Source organism: Cyprinus carpio, chromosome B18, assembly GCF_018340385.1.
Source record: "Cyprinus carpio isolate SPL01 chromosome B18, ASM1834038v1, whole genome shotgun sequence".
Taxonomy (NCBI): Eukaryota; Metazoa; Chordata; class Actinopteri; order Cypriniformes; family Cyprinidae; genus Cyprinus; species Cyprinus carpio.
The window spans coordinates 22,964,235-22,987,730 of NC_056614.1; the positions used below are offsets into that span (position 1 = coordinate 22,964,235).

Genomic DNA, 23,496 nt, shown 5'->3' on the forward strand with positions numbered 1-23,496 from the left:
AAACAACAAAAACATGAAGAAGAGTGGACACCACACAATGACCTCCACTTCTGAAACATAAAAATAGTACTGAGTATTACAGAAAGATCTTAGATCATAGTTGAACTGTTGACGTCTAATTATTTTCTGTAACTTAATTTCTTCACATCGCAAACACAAACTCACATGCACAGCGCCAGACATCTTGCATCTTTCTGACAGCACAGATGTGTTAGAGCCGTGTGATAGACGCACTGCAACAAGAAACAAGAGCTGCGGAGACAGCAAGGAAAATCACATTTAACAAATACAGCAAAAGACTGTTACTGAGTGTTTGTGTACAGTATGTGCTGTTCTTTAAAAACAAATTTGCTGGAAAATATCCTCAGATGTCTGTCAAAAAGGTCATTTTAGAAAAGTTCTCTTGAGGACAAATTAATCATAAAAACATTAAATGATGTAAAATGATGTACATCAAAAATATCTAAAATATTCACATAGTAATAATCAACAATAATAAACAACTATATATAAAAAATATATATATATACTCCGCGAAAAAAAAATCATAAATAAACAAAAAAAACTATGTTTAAATGTCCAGAAGTTGTACAGTATCTTACAGTCAGGGATATTTTATTTTTATAACTTGCTGTATATCCAATTCGTTATATATAGAATTAGCCTACTTTAAGAGTAAGTCACTTTTTTGTGGACATTCTCAGACAGAAAATTGGCTCGTAAAGAAATTGAATAATGTCCAAATTTGTATTATTGTGGAAATAATACTATATAATTTAATCATAATCATAAAATCAAAATAAAAACCTTAATTTGGAAAACCATATGCAGCTATCTACAATCATTCTATAAAACAATATGCATGCATCATCATGTTTCTTGCCATACTTTAACTTAGTCTTTTTAAAATCCTTTGAGATATCCTCTGAGAAGGACAGATTACTCTTAAAAGAGATAACAAATGTCCAGAAGTTGTATAAATAATATAATTCAAATCTGTTGTTTTATAAGTCATTTCGCAGTCCCCATTCATACAATATTTCTAGGTAAATTTTACATTTGTTTCAATCCATATTCTCTCAGGAACAATTTTGTAAACAGTGTTCTGAGAATTTTGCTAAATCTGTCAAAAACTCCCTTTGTTGAGGTCCTCAAAAAAAGAAGATAGCTCATAAAAACAATAAATGAATGACTAAAAAAACAAAAAACACTAATTAAAACAAAGCATTTCTCTAACAAACTAACAACCTTATCATTCCCATATGAAAATAACATTGGACATTTTTGAAAATAAGGCATTTCAATAACTGACTAATAACCTTTTCATTGCTATTAAAGTGAAATTACTAAACCTAAACATTAGAGTCTGATAAAAGTGCTCATTTAAAAGAAACATTCTGAGCATAATCTTCAATGGACTGAGAGGTTTTTTGCATCTGTAATCTTCAAATAATGTCTAAATCATGTCCAAAACTTGTATTTTATGGTCATGGCTAGTTTATTTTTTATAATTTACTGTGTGTGTGTGTGTGCGTTCGCGTGCGTGCATGTGCATGTGTGTGTGCATGTATATAACATATAAAATATACTGTATATATAACAGTAGAGCCTATAAGTGTATAATTATAATTAGCTTAACTTAAAAGCAAGTGAAGGATTCATGTAGGTAACAAAGACAAACACATGTTAGTATGAATTTGTGTGAGTTTTGTACTTAAAGGTCAATTTGTCATACTTGAAAGACAATTCTTAAAAAGCATGCTCAAGAGTTGCTAAATCTGTCATGAAGTAGGTAAATGTGTGTGTGTGTGTGTGTGCTCCTCTACGAGTGCTCAGCGGTGATAGCGAGTTTTAAGGACTCTCTGCGGATGTTTAGCTCAGGCTCAGAGGAGATGTTAGAGTGGATCGATTCCCAGAAAGAGACTCTGAGAGAGGACGTATCAGCCCGAGGAGAGAGGCATTACTGGATAGACGAGTGAAAATCTACGAGGCCAATGATGGAAGAAGAGACAGAGAGAGTGTGAAATAGTTCCAAAACGATGAGGAGAGCAGGAGGAGGTGAAAGGAAGAGACAACCACCTGATGTGGAACAGAAGGGTGAATTCACAGCTACGGAAAATAAGAAGGTTGATGAGATTTTTCTGTGTGTGGGAGGTCAGGTTTCACTCGCTTTGTGGGGATCAAAAGTCCAAAAGTGAAGACAGTAAAACAGAAAAAGCTACAGTTTGGCCACCTACATCACGCTCTCCATGATCAATTGTCTCATTATTCTTCAATTGCAAGTCTCCATGCATGTTTAGGCAAGTGTGTGTTTGTGGTAGTTTATGTGTGTTTCTATTCATACTTTCTAAAAAAAAAAAAAAAAAAAAGGTAACACTTTATTTTACTTTTTACTATTTTACATGTAATTACTATTATAATAATGATAAATAATTCATAATTAAGTAACCCCTAAACCTAACCTTATAGTATGTACTTAATTAATATTACTCAGTACTTAAATGAATAATTACACTGTAACAAGGGCACCTTAAAATAAAGTGTAACCAAAAAAATAAATAAATAAATACAATTATAATATAATATAATATAATATAATATAATATAATATAATATAATATAATATAATATAATATAATAAAAAAAATCATAGAAGCTAGTTAAACCTGTCTAAAGCTAAATCTAAAAAAAAATTTACAAAAATCCTGTAGTTATATTGGCCTGATTGAACTGCATATAACATTTCCATGCATTTAGATTACACAGTTTTAACATAAACTAATAAAACTTATAAAGAAAAATAAAATCAAACTAATAAACAAAATAATGGCATCATTTATTATTGGCTATTTGGATATGTTTTTTTTTACGTGATCATATTTTCAAAATGCATTCATTCAAATCAGAATAAATCTGTTAATTGAAAACAATTAAAAACAAGTGAAAACAGTTCAATTAATTCAGTTAAAATGTATGAGCATGGTTTGAATATGGCTAGATGTGGAACAAGCAATATTCAGTTAATTAAAATTTATGGGATTGAAATAAATTTATTTCTTGGTAAATATAAACCTGGTCACTGTGTATTTAAAACACGTTCAGTTCATTAATACTATTACAGAAATCATACCTATTTCTTACCAGTTTCATTTATGTATATCTGACAATTATGTTATATTACAATGCAATGTTAAGTTTATTTGTTTATGTTAAAACTGTGTAATTCAAATGGATGGATTTTTTTTTCCCCCAATTCAAATTCCACCAGGATGTTATGGCTGGTTGCTAGGGCATTGCTGTGTGGTTTTTAAGGTGTTCAGAGTTGTTGTATGTGATGTGACTGCTAGTGTGTTGAATATTGAGCATTTATTACTTTTTGCTAAATAGAATGTCTGATCTCAAACTCTCTTTTTTTCATGTCTTGTTTACAAACCCATTATTTGGTTGATTAATCACTTTAATGTATGCTGGTGTATTATTATTGTGTTATTTTTCATACGAACCCGCCCCTAAACATTTCATAAGAAGAAGCCACTGTGGCTGACCTTTGGCGACCTCGTTCTGTCTAAGTGGACAGTTCATGGCCGAAATGAGCTGAAAAGTCAATCAGACTTTATGGTGACTTTATTCCATCTGTCTCTGTGAGTCTAGTCTAACAGTGATGTCCAGTATCTTAGTTGTGTATAAAGTTTCACCACTAGAGGTCACATGTTGCTCTATTGTCCATTGAAACATTGGCATAAATGGCCACATTCAGTAGAGTTTGTGCTTTCATACTACTGTTTCTCCAGACCGCTGCAGCTCTGATGACTTTTGATTTATTGTTTTACATTAGTGTGTATAGCATATTATTTTTCAGTTCTGAGTGTTTGTGTCCTTTAAATGGATCAATAGTGCAGAAGAGTGTATCAGAGATAGAGAGCAAAAGACAAAAAGAAAGGGGGGGGGGGATCTGTGTGATGTAGAAGCTCAATCATCGTTCTGTTAATTCACTCTGTAGTCGAAATTACATATTGATTTTTTCACAGAGCCGTAGCATTAAACACATGCAGTGCTCCACTCTGTCTCCTGTATGACAGACTGTGTTCTGAATAGCATGCTATCATACTACTGACATACTGCTGTTTTTGCAGTATGTGCTGTATAGAATGCATGGGTATTCCACAATGCAAAGACTTGACGTGAGTGCACCGGATGCAGTTTGTTTCTTGACTCATTATCTGATCCGACTGACATAATTTGAGATGTCTTTCATAAAATTAGACTGAAAATACAAAATATTTTATATTTCATATGATAATAGATATGTATGCATGCAACTATTTGAAACATTAATATTTCAAGTATTCACTTACTTTGTGTTTTATAATAGTATTTCACTTGTTATTTTTAAACACTTGCCAGTATACATCTTACAGTGTGCAGTGTTTTGTAGTAAACTAGTATTTCAATATGGGCCTACCCTGTGTGAGTTACTATATCCCACAATGCAATGCACTCAACTTGAACTTCCATCTGCAGTCAAGTTCAGCTCCAATTTTGTATAATTTAAAAAGTTTTAGTATAATTTTGAAAGGTTTCTGAAAGAGTTTCTCATGCTCACCAAGGTTGCATTTATTTGATCAAAAATACAGTAAAAACAGTAATATTATGAATATTATTACAATTTAAAATGACAGTTTCTGTTTGAATATACCCTGGACCACAAAACCAGTCATAAGGGTCAGTTTTTCAAAATTTAGATTTATACATCATCTGAAAGCTGAATAAATAAGATGTCAGGATTTCATTGATGTTAGGATTGGACAATATTTAGCCGAGATACAACTATTTGAAAATCTTGAATCTGAGGGTGCAAAAAAAATCTAAATATTGAAAAAAAATCACCTTTAAAGTTGTCCAAATGAAGTTCTTAGCAATGCATTTTACTGATCAAAAATTTGGTTTAGATATATTTACGGTATAAAATTTACAAAATATCTTCATAGAACATGATCTTTACTTAATGTTCTAATGATTTTTGGCATAAAAGAAAAATCAATCATTTTGACCCATACAGTGTATTTTTGGCTATTGCTACAAACATACCCCAGCGACTCGAGACTGGTTTTGTGCTCCAGGGTCACGTATTTTAAAATGTAATTTATTTCTGTATTGTTTAAGCTGAATTTTAGCAGCCATGACTCATTATTTTGATCCTTCAGAAATCATTCTAATATGCTGATTTGATGCCCAAGAAACATTTCTTATTATTATCAATGTTGAAAACGGCAGTGCTGCTCATTAGTTTTGTGGAAAAAAATTGAAAATGAAAATCTGAAAAAAAGAATAGCATTTATTTGAAATAGATTTTTTGCAACATTATAAATGTCTTTCACTTTGGATGAATCCAAAACAAAAACAAAAAAATAAGTTATAAAAAGTGTCTTTACCAGAGACACATCTGATTTGTGTGTGCTTGAGAGGGAGACAGACAGGAAGTGCACCACAAGTGTAATTAAGGTTCCATTGAAGGTGTGTTAGTGGGCCAAGAGACGCTGTGATGTTTACTCACCACTGTTAGGAAACTAGGACACCAATCCCAGCTGAGTCATGTCTGCGTAGTAATGTGTGCATGGACTGTCAAAACTGTCTACAGAGAAAGAGAGAGAGAGGGATGATAGCCAGATGCTGTGCTGACCTTCTAAACACTCCGTCTCGGATGCCCATAGAGAAACACTGCCATTAGAGTAACTCTCTCTCTCTGTTTTACTCTCTGATAGCAGACCTACATATGAGCTGGTGAGCTAATTGGTCCCAGTGGTACATCAGTTTTGTCATTTCTGTTGTTGTGAAAGCGACATGCGTGCACACAAACACACTCATCCCGTTCAGGCACATTTTCGTGGACATGCAATGTCCGCGTTTTACTAGCGACAAATTATCACGATGCTTGTAATCTCTCTGTTTGTCTCTCTCCAGGATAGCTGCGCGAGAGTTCTGCTGTTCAGAGGAGCGAATAAGGAGATTAAGAACTACAACAGCCAAACTGCCTTCCAGGTGAGAGCGCAAGACCTCTGGGTTCCTGGAGATCAAACACCGTGGAAGAGTCAATGGAGCTGGGTCTTATTTAAACTGATGCTGTCGTTCACTGCCCACAGAGCCAAACTGTATTTAACTTAAGGCCAAGAGCAGTTTCAGGGCTGCGTCTTGAGAATTCACACTGGACATGAAAACGTCTACCCAGATAACATTTGTAGGCACTTTGAACGAAAAGGCTGGTAGGCTGCCAAATAATGAGACGCCTTCATTTGACCAAAATTTAGCTTAGCACTCCTCAGAGAACATTTTAATTAAATATGGTGGACAGTGTCGTGGGAAATGTTGATAGTAAATATAAACATATTTAATCAATAGTATAATGAAAAGGTGATGGTATAAAATGGTACTACAGTGGTACTATATTTCAAAGTGTGGTATGGCTATGGCACCATGTTAAAAAAAGAGAGAGAGAACTGATAAGAAACCATGGCACTTTTTGTTACTTTTTTGTTGATTTGCTATGGTGTCTGTCTATTGCTATGCCACTGTCTAAATTCTATATGTTACATATTACTCCAAAAAGTTCACACTGCCCCTACAAACACCATATTCCATAAGTTGTTTGGTTTTGCTGGATCTGTGTATTAACCATGTTAGCGTTTGGTCAGTTTAAGCGGCATGTTAACATGACTAGTAAATGGTTCACTCGTGCCCTTCTGCTCCAAATGTACAATGTGATGCTTCATGTGTACATACTAACAGCATATTGGGATTGGTGTTTGTCTGTTTCTTTTCTATGACGCTCGCTGCTTGAACTCACAGTAAAATGGATGTTGACACAGATTTTCAGCTCAGATCAAAGTTAATTTGTTAGTACAAGGGGAGGGGGAACCCGACTTGGTGCGACTGCATAAACCAACACGGAAACCATTAGACAGCTGCTTTGATTCAGCTTTTAGTGAGCAAAAGTTAATTAGCCCTCACATTCATAAGAGAGAGAGTGAGTATCATATTATACAGAATCACATGAGTTATTGGACTTTGGTCCTTATTTGAGACCTGTTTGTTTGCCATACACATGTAAAAAATTGCCATAGTATAATGGTGTATCATGTAAATTTGAGTGTAATAGGCCTACTATGATACTACTTTGTAGGGCCTGGGTATTGACACATTTCACAAATTTGCTTAAATCGGATTCACAAGTTTTTGCATCGATCTGATTCTATATAAATTTGTTTGGATATATATCAGGTACAGTACATGTCAGTTTTTCTTAAGAAAGCTGTGAATTATACAAGGAACCCTGTCAGTTGATACCGAGTCCAGATTTAATTGCTATTTATTTTTAGATATAACCTTTAACACTGAAATACAAACGTGGTATACAATTATTTAAATTGCACATTCGTTTTTATATGAACATTTCTATTTTACTCTAATTCGTTGTTGAAATATAAAAATTTAAATGGTGGCTGTCATAGTTTCTTTTAATGACAGATGTGTTTAAACATTTAATAAATGAGACATCACTAGGAATATAATGAACATGTAATATAGTGCATATGTAATAATATTTTTTTCTAGCTAACTATCAAGCTATATGGAAAATGAAGGCTTACCTGTGCATGACCTGAGCATGTTTACAAGCTGTTATGTTGATGACATTCCTCAATTGAAACACGTTTGCACAATTTCATAAGACATGATATACTGTATTTGAGTAGGTTGTACTGTATCTTCTTGTGGTAACGGTTAGTAAAACGGAAGAAATGATCGTTCATGCGTGCTCTGCGTTGCTACTACGCCACACTAAAGAACGCCAAAATGGTATTCATTGTTTGAATTTCATTTTTCATATTTAAAGTAACAAAAAACAATCCTAATTGCGATTGTTGGAGGCAAGCTATGAATAATATTTAGTGAAGTTTAGTTGATGCATCCAACAGAAAATAGTCTAAATAGACTAAAACATTAATCTTGGGATTTGCTGTAAGAATTGATATCAGTTTATCAAGATGGAGATTAAAATGAATTATACAGTATTGTCATAGCCAGCCAGCAGTTTCACTCCATATTCTGACAGTCAGCTATATAATCAATATTTCATGTCCATTTATTTATTTATTTGAAGACAGAATAATGTACAGTCAGAATGATTTTGTATTAGCTAATGCCTGAAAACAGACAGTACATTATTGATTATGAATTGCTGACTTAGTGTTTGTTCGTTTTTTGTCTGCTAAACTGGAACAACTAATTTTGTGCTTAATGCAAGTTAATTGTGTGGAAGCAGTGCTTAAGTCCAGCTATACTGAAGTATTTTATTGTGCTAAAGTAAACTACTGCAAGTATGCTTCAAACTCATTTTAAATATCCTGCATTTAAAGATTGATATTATTCAAAGATCATATAATCCTCATTAATAGTGACATTAAAACACATTTTAGGCTTAATATTAAGAAATGTGCATTGTGCATAAGTAGTACTTTAAATAAAGTGTAATTATAATTTTTATATCAATAAGTCTCAAATGTTATATGTCAGTAAACATGTTAATAGATTTGAACAATACTTATTATGAAAGAAATGTGTTTTAAATATATAACTTTTTTACTAGGGATAAGATCCTGTTTGAATTGCATCTAACTGGGGGTTTTTGTTTGCCCAGGGATGTTTGGCAGAAAAATAACCCATTTTTCTTTCTCTCTATAGGTGGCTATTATAGCTGGAAACTTTGACCTGGCAGAAATTATAAAGACTCACAAAGCATCAGATGTTGGTAAGTGCCTCGTATACTGTACCTCCACCATCATTAGCTGCTATCGAACTTGCAAGCAAGCACAAACAATCCCTTGTGTTAATGAATCCTTACAAACGCAGCAGAGCGCCACGGCCAGGAAACATGAAAATGAGAGCGGCCCCTTGTGTGTCCGTGTGTGTTTGTGAGTCTGCAGTGTTCGGGTGAATGAGAGTCATCACTCTATTCGCCTGCATCGAGGGCAAGGCTAGCTCATTCCACACGGTAGTTCTGGCGGGGAATCGCAGCCAGTTGTCGCACCGCTGTAATGGATCGTACCCATTAGTGTGGAGTACCATTGTCATGGCGACAGAGCGGGGTTAATCCCCGAGGCTCAGCAGGTGCTGGGAGTTTGATTTGAGCCAATGGGAGTGTAGCCGCAGGCTCAGGTATCTCATCAGAACCATGTGTGACCTCGATGAAGGATGAGACGGACGCTCTCACGCACACACAGAATCTGAACTGGCCTTAAAACACACCGTTTACAGTACGGGAGCTGATGTGTTGCCTCTCATGGTGTGTCTATTCTTTGTCTCTCTCTACTCTCATTTCCTTCCCATCAGTCACTGAGAGAGGGGAAAAGAGAGAGTGAGTGAGGGTGTCCTGAGTGGGTTGGACAGTTGGCCTTTTCACTCTGAATGGATGGGCAGAAGAGTAGAGGACCTGAACAAGCAGACAGCTTGACTACAGAGCGCAGTATTTACACTGCTTAAACAAGCGGCCCATTTTAAGTGGCCCTAGATGTTTTCTCAGGGTGAAACTCTTGAAGGAGGACTGATTTGAATATACGAATAGTAATATATATGATAATTTTTAGTACTGTCAGTTTGACGTGTTAATTTAATAATATTAATCATAGTCAAATGCAGTAAAAATGAGTAACATTGAGCTGCACTGTTACTTTTTTAAATAAAAAAGCCTTGTTTTCCAGTAAATTGTATTTAAATTTAATTTTAAATTATTTTTCTATATTTCTATTCAAAAGAGTAACACTGAGCTGCACAAAATAAGTCTTGTTTAGCAGTACATTTTATTTATTTATTCATCCTTAAAACAAGAGAAATGTACTTACGATGCAAAATGGTGTAGATGTATGTATATTATTGCTATATTATTGCAAATATATATATATATATTAGTGCTGTCAAATCAATTAATTGTGATTAATCGCCTTTCTAAATAACATAATACAATGTGTGTGTATATTTATGTATATAAAAATGCATGCACAAACATGTATATCTATATTTAAGAAATACAGGTGCATCTCAATAAATTAGAATCTTGTGGAAAAATTCATTTATTTCAGTAATTCAACTCAAATTGTGAAACTCGTGTATTAAATAAATTCAGTGCACACAGACTGAAGTAGTTTAAGTCTTTGGTTCTTTTAATTGTGATGATTTTGGTTCACATTTAACAAAAAAAATTCACTATCAATTCATATATCTCGCACCAATTCACTATCTCAACGAATTAGAATACTTCATAAGACCAATAATAAAAAAAGTGAATTGTTGGCCTTCTGGAAAGTATGTTCATTTACTGTACATGTACTCAATACTTGGTAGGGGCTCCTTTTGCTTTAATTACTGCCTCAATTCAGCGTGGCATGGAGGTGATCAGTTTGTGGCACTTCTGAGGTGGTATAGAAGCCCAGGTTTCTTTGACAGTGGCCTTCAGCTCTTTTGCATTTTTTGTTCTCCTTTTTCTCATTTCCCTTTTGACAATACCCCATAGATTCTCTCTGGGGTTCAGGTCTGGTGAGTTTGCTGGCCAGTCAAGCACACCAACACCATGGTCATTTAACCAACTTTTGGTGCTTTTGGCAGTGTGGGCAGGTGCCAAATCCTGCTGGAAAATGAAATCAGCATCTTCAAAAAGCTGGTCAGCAGAAGGAAACATGAAGTGCTCCAAAATATTACATACATCTTGAAATATGACATACATCATTTAATGTTTTTAATTTAAGTGAAACCAATTGAGAACTACAGTTCTAGGATGTACTGTATTGAGTGGCTTGTTCTTGTTCTCACACCCTTGTCTGATTGGCAGAGAGCTGTTCATATCTGATCAGGTGACAGGTTGATGTTCAGTACAGCGGTTTGATCAATACTTAATTTACATTAGAGATTAGAGAGAATCAGCTATGAGACTGACAGCAAACCATATGTCAGGATGACAGCGCTGTGCACTCTTTTATCCTGCTTGTCTCTGTTTCTCTCTCTCTCGTTATATCATTAAATAAGGCTGTCATTGAGCCATATGAACTCTTTTGACCCTGATATACACGACACTGTGCATTTTTAACTACACATTAGCTTTAAAACAGCATCAGTACAGAGTTTTACCTGCATCATGGAGAGGTGAGATATTGCCATCTAGTGTTGATGGTCTGTACTAATTGCTTTCCTCAGTGGGAAGGAAAGAACAGCCTCACTTCTCAGTTATTGGTAAACAAGAGAGTTTGTTGTGTAATGTTCGGTTTTTTACCCCAAAAACATGCCAAGCAAATGACCGCTGTGCTAGCGGTCAGGACAGGAGGAAGTGTGTTTTGCTAATGAATTATAGATGAGGTGCTTTGTAATTCGAGTACGTCTTTTGTTTACCTCTTTGAATGCCTGATGAGGTTTCTGTACCCTTCATTTACCAATTATGCTAATTGTACCTGACAGTTTGTCACATATAGTTGCCTCTTGTTCGATGTGACCTTTTGTTGACACCTGCTCTTCCTGTTTCCAGTGCCTTTCAGGGAAACGCCTTCCTACACAAATCGCCGGCATGTGACTGGAGGCGACACGCTGACATCATCACGCTCGCTGCCTCGCTCCGCCTCTGACAACAATCTGAACAACGTGGCTGACACAGGCCCCGCCCACTCACCCGTGCTGTCTCTGAGGAGCCTGCCCCCTCTGGCGCATGCAGGGATCGACGCGGCGGCCGATGGCAGCCTGCAGAGCACAGGCAGCTCACTCTCCTCGCACTCCCGCTCGCCCTCCCTCCAGCGCGTCAGCGAGGAGCCCGGCACGCACGCAGTACGCCGAACCGCGCCCCTGACGCACTCCCACAGCCGCGGACGCCTCAGGTGAGCTTCGCACATCCACAGTCCTGGTTTGCACCTGCAGAACTCTGACAAAAGTTTTACAGATTTTCACCCGATGTTTGTAAAAATTACCTGTCCACTGGGTGTTTGATTATTATATATTTTTGCTAGTTTGATTACAAACCGGTATCCTTAAAGGGTTAGTTCACCCAAAGATGAAAATTCTGTCATTAGTGACAGTGACATGACATACAGCCAAGTATGGTGACCCATACTCAGAATTCGTGCTCTGCATTTAACCCATCCAAAGTGCACACACACAGCAGTGAACACACACACACCGTGAACACATACCTGGAGCAGTGGGCAGCCATTAATTACTCACCCTCATGTCATTTCAAACCCGTATGACCTTCGTTCATCTTTAGAACACAAATTAAGATATTTTTGATAAAATCCAAGAGCTTTCTGACCCTCCCATAGACAGCAAGGATCCTACCACGATCAAGGCACAGAAGCGTAGCAAGGACATCGGTAAAATAGTCCATGTGACATCAGGGATTCAACCATAATTTTACAAACCTATGCGAATACTTTTTCTGTGCAAAGAAAACAAAAATAATGACTTTATTCAACAATTATTCTCCTCCTCATCCTGTTTGCATGTTACCTAAGCAGCGGCTTAAATATCTTTTAAATTTGTGTTCTGAAGATGAATGAAGATGACCCCCCCCACACACACACACAACTATTATTCAAAATTTACTGTAAGGTACTGGTAGATAAAAAAAATATATACATTATAAAACAGTAACACTTTAGTAAAGGGATTAATTCTCACTATTAAAACCAGTCATAAGGGTCAAATTTTTTAAATTGAGATTTATACAGCTGAATAAATAAGTTTTCCATTGATGTACTGTATGGTTTGTTAGTACAACAACAACTATTTGAAAATCTGGGCAGGGGTGTCATGCACTCAAGATTTTTGAGGGGGTGAATGGGTGGGGGGGTATTTATTTTTTTCCTTTTTATTCAAAATATTTCCAAACGTGTTAACTTTATTAGGAAATATATCGATTCTCAAGTATATGTAGCCTAAGTAAATGCGTTTTGCACCTTTATAGATTGTTATTTGATCAATAAATGCTGATTACCAAAAAAAACCAACATTTTAATCTATTAACTACACATACAAAACACGTCTTTTTACTAAAGTTCCAGATATGGGTGTCATGCCATAAAATATTTTTATTACAACTGACTTTGCATTTAATGTGAATTAATAACAATATTGTAAGTTACTAATTATAACACTTTCATTTTACAGAGAGTAAAGAACATTTACATTATCAAATAACATTTTCATTAAGTCTAGCCAGAGTTCAGGCACTCTCAAAAACTCCCATTAGAATCAGAATCAGAATCAGAAAGAGCTTTATTGCTTTAAGGAATTTGTTTTAGTGACATTAACTTCCAGTGCACAGAGACAACAACACACAGACCAAAACAAATAAAAAATACACATATGTAAATATAAATAGGCAAATATTGAAAAATAAATCGAAATATAAATTAATTGTATGTACAGTTATGCTCACTGAAGCTGTTTACACTGTGAAAGGAATATCTTACTTACATTCATACGCACATCAGCACTTTGTTGTTTCTGATGAGAGAATTCGCCAGATAATTCAGTCAGCGAGCAAGTGAACAAAACACAGCGTTTCAGCAATGACTCATCTGAACGCCTCTGATTGGCCATTGCATTCATAAACTCAACAGTATCGTGTGTGATTGGTTATAAAACAGCACTGTACAACACTGTCTTGGCGCCAGCCAAAGCGCGAACACAGATTTGAATTTAGCAGCTGAGGCTGTGCCGCACTGAACGATCTAATCATACCGGTGTGATTGTATCAAATATAAAAATATTATTCGGCCAATTTTTTTTATTTATTTATTTTTGTCTTTTGGAAGCTGCATTCAAAATCCACTTGGCCCAGAAATCTGAGGGGCCACGTGCCTGTCTTAGGGTGCAAAAAAAAAAACAATTTAGAAAATCGCCTTTAAAGTTGTCCAAATTAAGTCCTAAGCAACACATATTAGTAATAAAAAAATATTTTTAAAAATCATTTTGACCCATACAATGTATTTTTGGCTATTGCTACAAATGTACCTGTGTGACTGGTCCAGGGTCACATATTCTGCATGACAATATTCTACATCCCTAATCCTAAACTTATCAACTACTTTACTAATTATTAGTAAGCAGCAAGAGTTTGTTGAGACAAAAATGGTAATAGTTAATGGTTTGTTAATAGCAAGAATTGGCCCTTGTGTATAAAGTGTGACCGAATGTAGTTTATTCATCTAACCACATTTTCCATGTTTATGTCCATCCCCAACAAATCAGCATAGAAAAGTCTGCAGATTCCTTCTAGGCTTGTGAATATTCATTCCTCCAGTAACAGCACTGTCAATAATCAATGATTAATTGTAGCTGTCAACATATCGGTCAGACATTGCCCGCAGCAAGAGGGGTCAAACAATGACAAATTTTGTTTCTATTTTTAAAATCTTGACTTACAAATGTATTATGGTGGTACCATGATTCACTGGTACCACAGGATTTGGACTATAGCAGAGGTCTGCAACCTTTTCGGCATGACGTGCCATTTTAAATTTTTCTGGTTAGCCACTGTGCCCCCCCCACCCCCAATGCATTATGTATCTATACAGTACATACAATAAAAAACAATAGGCCTACTTGATTTTCATGCAAAAAATTTCTGAGGGTTTTTCCATTCATTTATTTTTTGAACTTTTCAAAAGTTTCTTGAATAACAGATATACAGTGTGACCGTACTGAACACCACTGTAACCGTTCAGTTTAATCACCGTTCTATATTGATGTACTGCTTTAATTGATGTGCACGCACACACTCGCAAACAGAGATCTGAGATCGCGCTTTGCAAAAAGTTACATTCAGAAGCTCATAAACTTGTTGTCAGTGCTGCAACATGACTTTTATTAATCAATACTGAATCGCTACATATTTCTCAGCAATGAGGGGGTAAAATCGCTGTTTTTTTGAGTAACTAAACTCAGCTTCATTGTTTGTAGAGAGTGACACAAAACGCAGACAATTTACACGTCTCTCTCTCTCTCTCTCTCTCTCTCTCTCTCTCTCTCTCTCAAAATGGCCATATAGTAGTTTGCATCACTGGACATGGCTGTCGGTCATTTAACATTTCTATCGTAAAACGTATTGTTAAAAGTTGACTAATATTAAATGATTCGCAGCTTCATCTTTCCTCGCTCTCTTTAATGTTAAACTGATGCTCCGCGCTCTGTTCTGTCAACAGTAAACCCCGCCTACTTTGATTTGATTGGCCATCTCAGTCATTTCGACATTGACAAGCGCTGTTAGACCGCTGAGGCTTTGATCAGAAGTGCCTATAGGCAGCTGTCGCGCACCCATCCATGGACTAGCACAAGTTAATTCTCACACTTTAATAGTGTTTATAGCTCCTAACAGGCTGTGTGACTATGAAAAGTTATTACCTCAAAATTTACGCCAGTATGCAGTTTTCCCTACTGCCAGCAATTATCCCTCTGCGTGCCACTGTTGCCGACCTTTTCTTTTTTGTTTCCTCATGGTGAAACTATTGAAGGAGTGATTTGAAAATACAAATAGTAATATACATGATAATTATTAGTACTGTCAGTTTGACAATGCTACTACCCTGTTACATGTTCAAAGTACCATCGTAATCCCATCTGATTCCATCACTGTACCACAGAACAGTCACAGTAACTCTAAGAGCAATGTTATGGTAGTGGTTAATCATATTCCCATGCATGGTAAATAAATGATACTGTAAGATACCTCACAAAATACCATGTTATGATTAAATTGGTTGTTTTGCATGTAGATGTTTTTATGGTAATACTGTAGTGTTTTAGAGACCTGTATTGAATGAAATCACTGGGATTTCTCTGCTCATTCTCGTCCATCTAAAATACTCATACTGTTGTAATCTATCACATCCTCACAAAGCAGCATTTGATCAACATCTTGCTTTTAAATCATGCTATTCAAATGTTTAATATATATTCAGATTAGACTCTCCTCTCCTGCAGAGCTGCAGGACATTGCTGGAATCGACTGTGTTTTGGGACTCCAACAGGCCTTATTGAATTTCCCAGCTATATTGCTCTGAATCTCATATTGTGTATTTATTGCAAGGAGATGATTGACAGGTTTTTAGAGATCGTGAGATGTGGCACTTTATAATTGTGTTGTTTCTAAATGGAAGAAAATGTTAAACTTGCATGGATTAATTTGAAAGTCAAACTCTTAGTTGCGTCCAATGTAAATAAGAAATACTTTGAATTATAGCAAGGGTTGGTGGGTAGTGGGTGTTTTGCAGCACAAATCTGACACTGGAGACACAGCAGAGGTTGTTTATCACCACACTGCCTTTTATAGCAGGTGTAATTTTTCTACTGTCTGAAACACTCATCTGAAATGCACTAAATCACACCATTATGTGCCACACAAAACAGTGAGAGACCCGATCACAGCGAATTTCCCATTGAGTTTGACATTAGCATTTCACTAAGCTACTGTAACAACATGATACTTTTTATATGGTAATAAAACAAACAATATATCGACTTCTAAAACCATTTTTTGTCTATTCAAAGCTTTCACCTTTCAAAGCTTTCAGATGTTTTTGAATTACCTTCATCTGGAGATATTTCTCAGGAAATAGTAAGATTAATTAAATCAGTGGGATTAATGCATTAAATGAATCACCATATCATGTAATAATTTCAATTAGAGCTTTTTTATCAATATGTGTTAGTATTGCATTAATTATGAATAAACGACTGTTCAAAAAATTGGGATCAGTAAGATTTTTAATGTTTTTGAAAGTGTCTTAAGCTCACCAATGCTGCATTTATTTGCTAAAAAATACAATAACAGTAACTTTGTGAAATTATTACAATTTAAAATGTGTATTTTAGAATGTAATTGATGTCACCCAATCCTTCAGAAATCTGTTTAATATGCTGTTTTGCTGCACAAGAAACATTTATCAATGTTGAATACAGTTGTTGCTGCTTAATATTTTTGTGGAAACTCTGTTTTTCCCCCCTCAGGAGGAATTTAGTATCTTTTGCAACATTATAGATGTCCTTACTGTCAATTTTGATCAATTTAATGTGTCCTTGCAGAATGTTTCTTTGGTGAAAAAAAATAATAAAAAATTGATACTGACCCCAAACTTTTGAACAGTAGTGTATATTCATAGTTTATAAGTTTCTCTTGAACAAATTATACATCTCAATGCATTTTTAGATATACCTATTCACAAAGCATATATGCTCTTTCATTTCACATTTTGGCATTTTGTGTGTGTGTGTGTGTGTGTGTGTGTGTGTGTGTGTGTGTGTGTGTGTGTGTGTGTGTGTGTGTGTGTGTGTGTGTGTGTGTGTGTGTGTTTGTGTGTGTGTGTGTGTGTGTGTGTTGAGAGCATGTCTGTTCCTAGACTACAGATGATCTATACAGAATTGTTTACTACAGTCATATTTCAAAATGGCTAGATATTACACAGGGTAGATAATGCTGTTTTGTAGGTTAGAAAAGTGATGGCTACTTTCTGAAGCAGTTCTTTTGTGCTGTTTAACTTCACTTCAGCAAAACAAGTGTCTTTGTGTGCTAATTTGGACCTCAGGACTCTAATTTTACCAGCAGGTGTAAGGTATTTCTGCTGCAGAACAACACTTTAGGGCTCACTCTCTTTCTTTGTGTGGCCCTGAGGGGTGTTTGCTGTGTTCTGTCCTAGTTGTCCATCTGTCAGTATTTCCTGACATCCTGGCCCGCTAATATTAATAACGTGTGTTTGTGTGGTTTGCAGTTTGTTTGTGTTTAAAACGTAGAATGTGATGATTCCGGCAGGAATTAAGCCAAAGCGCCTGTCCTTGGTGTCCGGCGTTCTATAAAAGTCCCCTCTCTTTCTCTCTGGTCATTGCCCTTTGTCTGGCTGTGTCCACCTGTCACTCCCTGAGGTGAGCGTGGTGACCAGGAGAGTGTGTAATTAGTGCCGTAGCGGTGCGGTCAGCGCTGGCCGCCCACTTCCTGTTCAGGGTCAGATTCGAGGCCATGACATGTTGTTCTAAATATTGTCAAAGTGGATTTAGAGATCACAGGCCGCTGGGTGCACGAGCAGCAACAGCACAGAGGAATCAAAGGTCAGAGGTCAAGCACGAGTGTTATTTGTTGACAGTGTATGATATCGAGTTAAATTTGGACCTTGCTATGATATGAATCCTTAAGTTATAAAAAGAAAAAATTAGGTTTAGATCGAGGTGATGTTGTGTGTGTACCTCAAAGTTCTAAACAAATATTTAAACCATCAAAGTTGTTCATGTTTAGAGAAATTAAATAACAATAAAAATTGGTAATATATAATATTTATAAAAATAAATTACAAGGAATTTAGTGTGACAGTAGCTCAGCCACTTTAAATGACACTGCAATGAATATTTTTGTCTTGTTTTCCATTACAAATATGTAAAGAGTTATCACTCTTATACATTTACTTGAGAAGCATAATGCCAAAATCTGAACTGTTATTTTCTGAAAAATCTTTAGAAAATAAAAGAATTTATGGTTAAAATATATTTTAAAAATGCTAAAGGGATAAGTAAAATAAACTTTTCCCTTTGAATCAGTTTTTATTTTTTACCCTATTGCAAGATATTTTATAAACTCAAAAAAAAAAAAAGATATAATATCTTAATAATAATTGTAATATATATTTTTATATTTTTACTGAAAAAAATATATATTTTATTTTATTTTATTTATTTATTTATTTTTATTTTTTTTTATTTTATTTTATTTTTTTATTTATTTATTTTTTTTTCTGCATGCAACTTTGCAGTCCAGCAAGCTCAAACCAAAAAATCTGTCTGTAACTGGTAGTTTTTCATTTCATCAGCTATTAATAAGTCTCCAGTCACCAACATTAATTAATGTGATCAAAAATATCACCAAATGTATGTTTCCTTGTAACATCAATATGATGTGGAAACAGTTTCAGGGGTGACTCCTGTGTTCATACACACAGAATGCTAATTTATGGGATTCATTGCCGTATTTAAATGTCATTGTCAATTTCAAAACATTGGCCTTTAAGCAGTTATGTAATATATGAGACAGGATCTTGATGAAGTCTGTCATAGACAGAGAGTTCAGAAATAATGAACAGTCTGGGAGATTGTTCTTTTGGATTTCATTGTATAAATAAAGGTGACATGCATATTACAGATTTTTGCTCCGCTCAGTAGTAGCTGTTTAAATTGGCTATCGTGATATTGAGACCGGACAACAACTGTGTTGTTGGTTTAGTTTTACACCCTTGTGAGTGAAAAAAAAAATATCTCATTAAAGCTCTGAATATCTCTTGCAGTGTTCCTAATGAATACTACACAGTGAAAACTAAGTGTAAGTTTTCTTTCATGTGAAAATATGATGATAAAAGCATTCCGATGGGCCGGTGTGAATGAAAGGTAAAAGCTCATCACTCATCATTAACATGTCTCTTTTACCACCAGTTAAGAGGCTAAAATTTAGACCTTACCTCACTTCTGCTGTTTCATTACTTTGCCGATTTATGAGCTCCGTTTAGAGAGGGGGAAAAAAGAGAGAGGGAAGGAGAATTGAGTGATTTATTGATGGCAAAAGGGAATCTGTTTTGTTTGTGCAAGGCAGGTAAATGAGGTGTCACTCTGAAAGAGCACTCTCTCAGTCTGGAGCTTTCCATGATGGATTCCACCCTCAGGACATCCAGACCGTAAACTGATTTCCTATTGGACGACGGGAGATTTAAGGGGTGGTGGTGAGGTCAATATCATCTTCTGCATTCCTATTGGCTTATCCTTTAGCTCTGGCTTATTCCTTCTCCACACTCATGGTCATTTGGGTTTTAAACCAAAGCATCAAATAATTTATTTCTGGGTGAATCTCACAAAAACATGCCCAGGTGACATTTCACCCCAGAATCAACAGAAAAAGAATATTTACTAACTATAGTTTATTAATTATAAATATTTGATTTTTAAATAAGAAATGCAGTGTATGAAATCTAATTTAAACAAATATATATTATTTATACATATAATATTTTGCATAATAATTCAAGTCAGAATCATGATTTTACTTCTCAGTGTTGATTTCTGTTAAATAAATGTTACATTTAACAGAGTAAACTATTACTGCAAAAGCTATTGTAATACTTTAAAATATCATTGTTTTTATTTAGTGTAAATGATAAAAATATAACAAATCATTTGATAATATTTTCAAATAAATTATTTTTTATAAATCCACAAATAAGAGTACAGTTTCATTTATTTGTTTATTTATTTCCCATGAAAATTGTCATACTGCAAAACGGCTAAATGATTCTAAAACTTGAAATATGTCATTTCTTAACAGGTTTTATGTGATTCACCCAGTACTCTTGTGATAGCACGATTGTCTTTCTCTTTGCAAAATATTCAGAAGTATTAAAAAGAAAAAAACTGAAGAAAAGGAACTGAGAGAGAGAGAGGAGAAAAAGGTAATTTTTGGTTGATAGCAGTGTTTCCAAAATTGCTGGGAGGTTGGGATGACCCAGTAAACACAAACATTCACACATACACACACACATCTAGGCTCTGTCGGAGGAAGGACTTCACACCGACTCCATTACACTCAATTAACCCCTAAAAGGGGCAAGACAGACTGAGAGAGATTCTGACAAAAGAACAGACGAGATGATGAGAGATAACGAGACATAACTCATTTCATTCTTTCATCTTAGTCCGTCCACAGAGACCATTTTGCGATTGTGCACTTATGCAAATAACCGTTTGCAAGATAATGACTGATTCCAATGCCTTATTCTGTTATTACAAAGCATATGAGTCTCTCCATTGTGGCTGGACTGGTTGGTCTCAACATAATTTTTTCATAGCTCAAAGGGTCATTTCTTCCAGATAAAGTCTTTTAGTTTTATGCTTATTGTCAGGCGAAGGTGGAAGCTTTCTTTAGCTGACATTTTTAAAGAAAAGCGTAGTTTGATAGCAGTGCGATACAGCTGATGACAAAGCTGTGCTAAAAAAACAAGTCACATTGAATCTATTTTTGTGATGCCAATGACATCAATTTTTCTTTGTGACCTTAGTTGTAATATATGCTAAATAACCTGTCACACAAATGCACAAATATGTTTCCCTCAAGTACTGCAAAATATTTCACCTGGATTATTTTTTTAAAAAATAGTTTCTGTATCTTAAAAATAGTATTCTATTGTAAAATACAAAAAAAAAAGATATATATGAACATATATAAAACAGTATATGAATAAATCATATAAACAAACACACACACACATATATATAATTTTTGATAAAAATGTAAACTTAACCTATAGAAATATAAACTGAAAAAAAAGGAGACTAATATAATATATACTTCAAAATATAACTATAATTAAAAAGAAAACTGATCAATCATCTTATATATTAAGTTTTGTCATTTTAGTTATTTTTGGAAATTTTATGTGCAGTAGTAATTTTTTATTTTATTTTTTAAGTTTTTCATTATAGATATTTATTTTTCTGTAGTTTTTAAATTGACGTTTTTCAATCTAATATTTATATTTTAAGTTTTTGTATAGTTTTAGTTAACAACAGTAATTTTATATATTTTTAGATAGATAGATAGATAGATAGATAGATAGATAGATAGATTTCTATTTTTATAGGTTAATAAAAATCTAATATTTATATTTAAATTCAGCTTTATTTCAAACAACAATCCTTTTTTAGTAGTTTTACATTTAGTTAACAACAACATATCTATCATGTTGTAGAAAGTGGAGAAAGTTGAGATGCTTGTGTCTGTGGCCCCAGATAACACACATATGACTAGTAAGTCTGTGGAGTTATTCACAGCATGATGACAGCATGGAGAGGTAGTCTTTGACTTCGGATCAAGCTGCTGTTACCTAAAGAGAGACCAAGAATCGTGAGAGACGGCAGAAAAGAAGCCTCTGATTCATTGTTGACACGAGCACCCGGCGAATCAAGACAGTTGCTTTCAATTTATCTCTCCATGATGGCAGTTGCCAGGGTTACCGAAGTATAGTTGGTGAGAGGATGCTCAGAAGAGGTATAGAGCCAATATAACACTTTGTCATACCTTTCACCAGGACACTGTATGCCTGAGGGGTTTAGTGTGTTCGATTAGGGCTGGGTTGTTGTTGTGTGTGAGACAGTGTGGGGTTCTGAGGGTTACACATGTTTGTATATGTGCGTGTCATTAAAGTTTGAATGAGGTCAGTCCTTCTCGACAGAGAAACACATGTGAGAGCTGAAGTAAAGTAGTTAGAATGAGGCTCTGGTCTTATAGAATTCAAAACCCGGGGAGCTTCCTACTTAGTATGTTTTAGACAACATAGACATGTTTGAATGTTCAAATAAAACATTTCGAGGCAATGTAGGAATGTTTGAATATTTATAAACATTTTTTGGCTTTAAAGCTGTGTTTTAATTTTCAAATTGAACACATTCATCATAGGCATTTTTATTTATTTATTTATTATTATTCTTAATCGAACGTTTTGATCATTGCAGGCACATCTGAACCAAACCATTTGGACATCATTTTGTGTTACTGTTTTTAAAATCCCAAAATCCTAAAATCAATTTTTAGGCATTATAGACATTTGCTTGAAAAACATAAATGCTTGCCTGTATATGTTTATGTGAAAGTGAAAGTGCCTGTCAATATACAGCATCATTAGAGCATGACATAGATTAAAATGTTCATATTAAACATGTTTAGGCATCATAGGTGTGTTTAAGTTAAATGCTTTTGAATGAAACATTTATGGCCATCTTATGAATATTTGAATGTTTTAATTTAACATTTTAGCCATCATAGACATATTTACATATTTACATTTACATTGAATTGAACCGTTTTAAACATCACAAGAAAGTTTGAAGGTAACACTTTATTTTGGTATAGTTCACTTTAGACATTATACTAACAGTAAGTAACTTTGCAATTACTTGTCAACTAGCAGTCATTAGTGTATTAGTAGACTGTCTGCTAAATATCTTCTAACACTTTATTTTAATGGGTCCACAACATACAACACACTGACTATGAGAAACTAAGTAAGTATGTCAACTTATTCTACTAACCCTAAACCTGCACTGCTTCAAATCTATCGTCTTACAAATGTCCTAAATAAAAAGAACACTTGTCAGAGGCTGTGTATGTCTGTTTTTATGATGATTGATGTGTGTGAAATATGGTATTACTGCAGAGCCCGCCGATGATTTTCAGCGCTGTTTATTACAGGCTTGTGGCGGCTCTGACTGATCAATACTGAGTCAGAGGAAACCGTGACGACAGGACTCCATACCTCTCTGTCGCTCATCCATTCTCTCACTTCTTACAGCCTCTGTCCATCATTTCTTCTCTAATACTTTCTCTTTTCCACCCTTCTTTGCTTTACGGCCCTTTTCTTTTCCTCTCTTGGTTTCTTATCAACTCTC

General features: G+C 35.0%; 1 protein-coding gene across 15 annotated transcripts in view; it reads left to right on the forward strand.

Annotated features, from left to right (window-relative positions):
* Window positions 1–23,496, forward strand: part of LOC109055058 (SH3 and multiple ankyrin repeat domains protein 3-like) — a 171,963-nt gene that overhangs the window by 72,020 nt on the left and 76,447 nt on the right. For all 15 annotated transcript variants that reach the window (XR_006157143.1, XR_006157141.1, XR_006157140.1 and 12 more), the window contains 3 exons: window positions 5,962–6,039; window positions 8,737–8,803; window positions 11,564–11,906. Coding sequence is in view for 11 of the 15 variants with exons in the window: in XM_042744420.1 (XP_042600354.1) it covers window positions 5,962–6,039; window positions 8,737–8,803; window positions 11,564–11,906 (488 nt within the window). In the remaining 4 variants the exon portion in view is untranslated. The remainder of the gene's footprint in view (window positions 1–5,961; window positions 6,040–8,736; window positions 8,804–11,563; window positions 11,907–23,496) is intronic.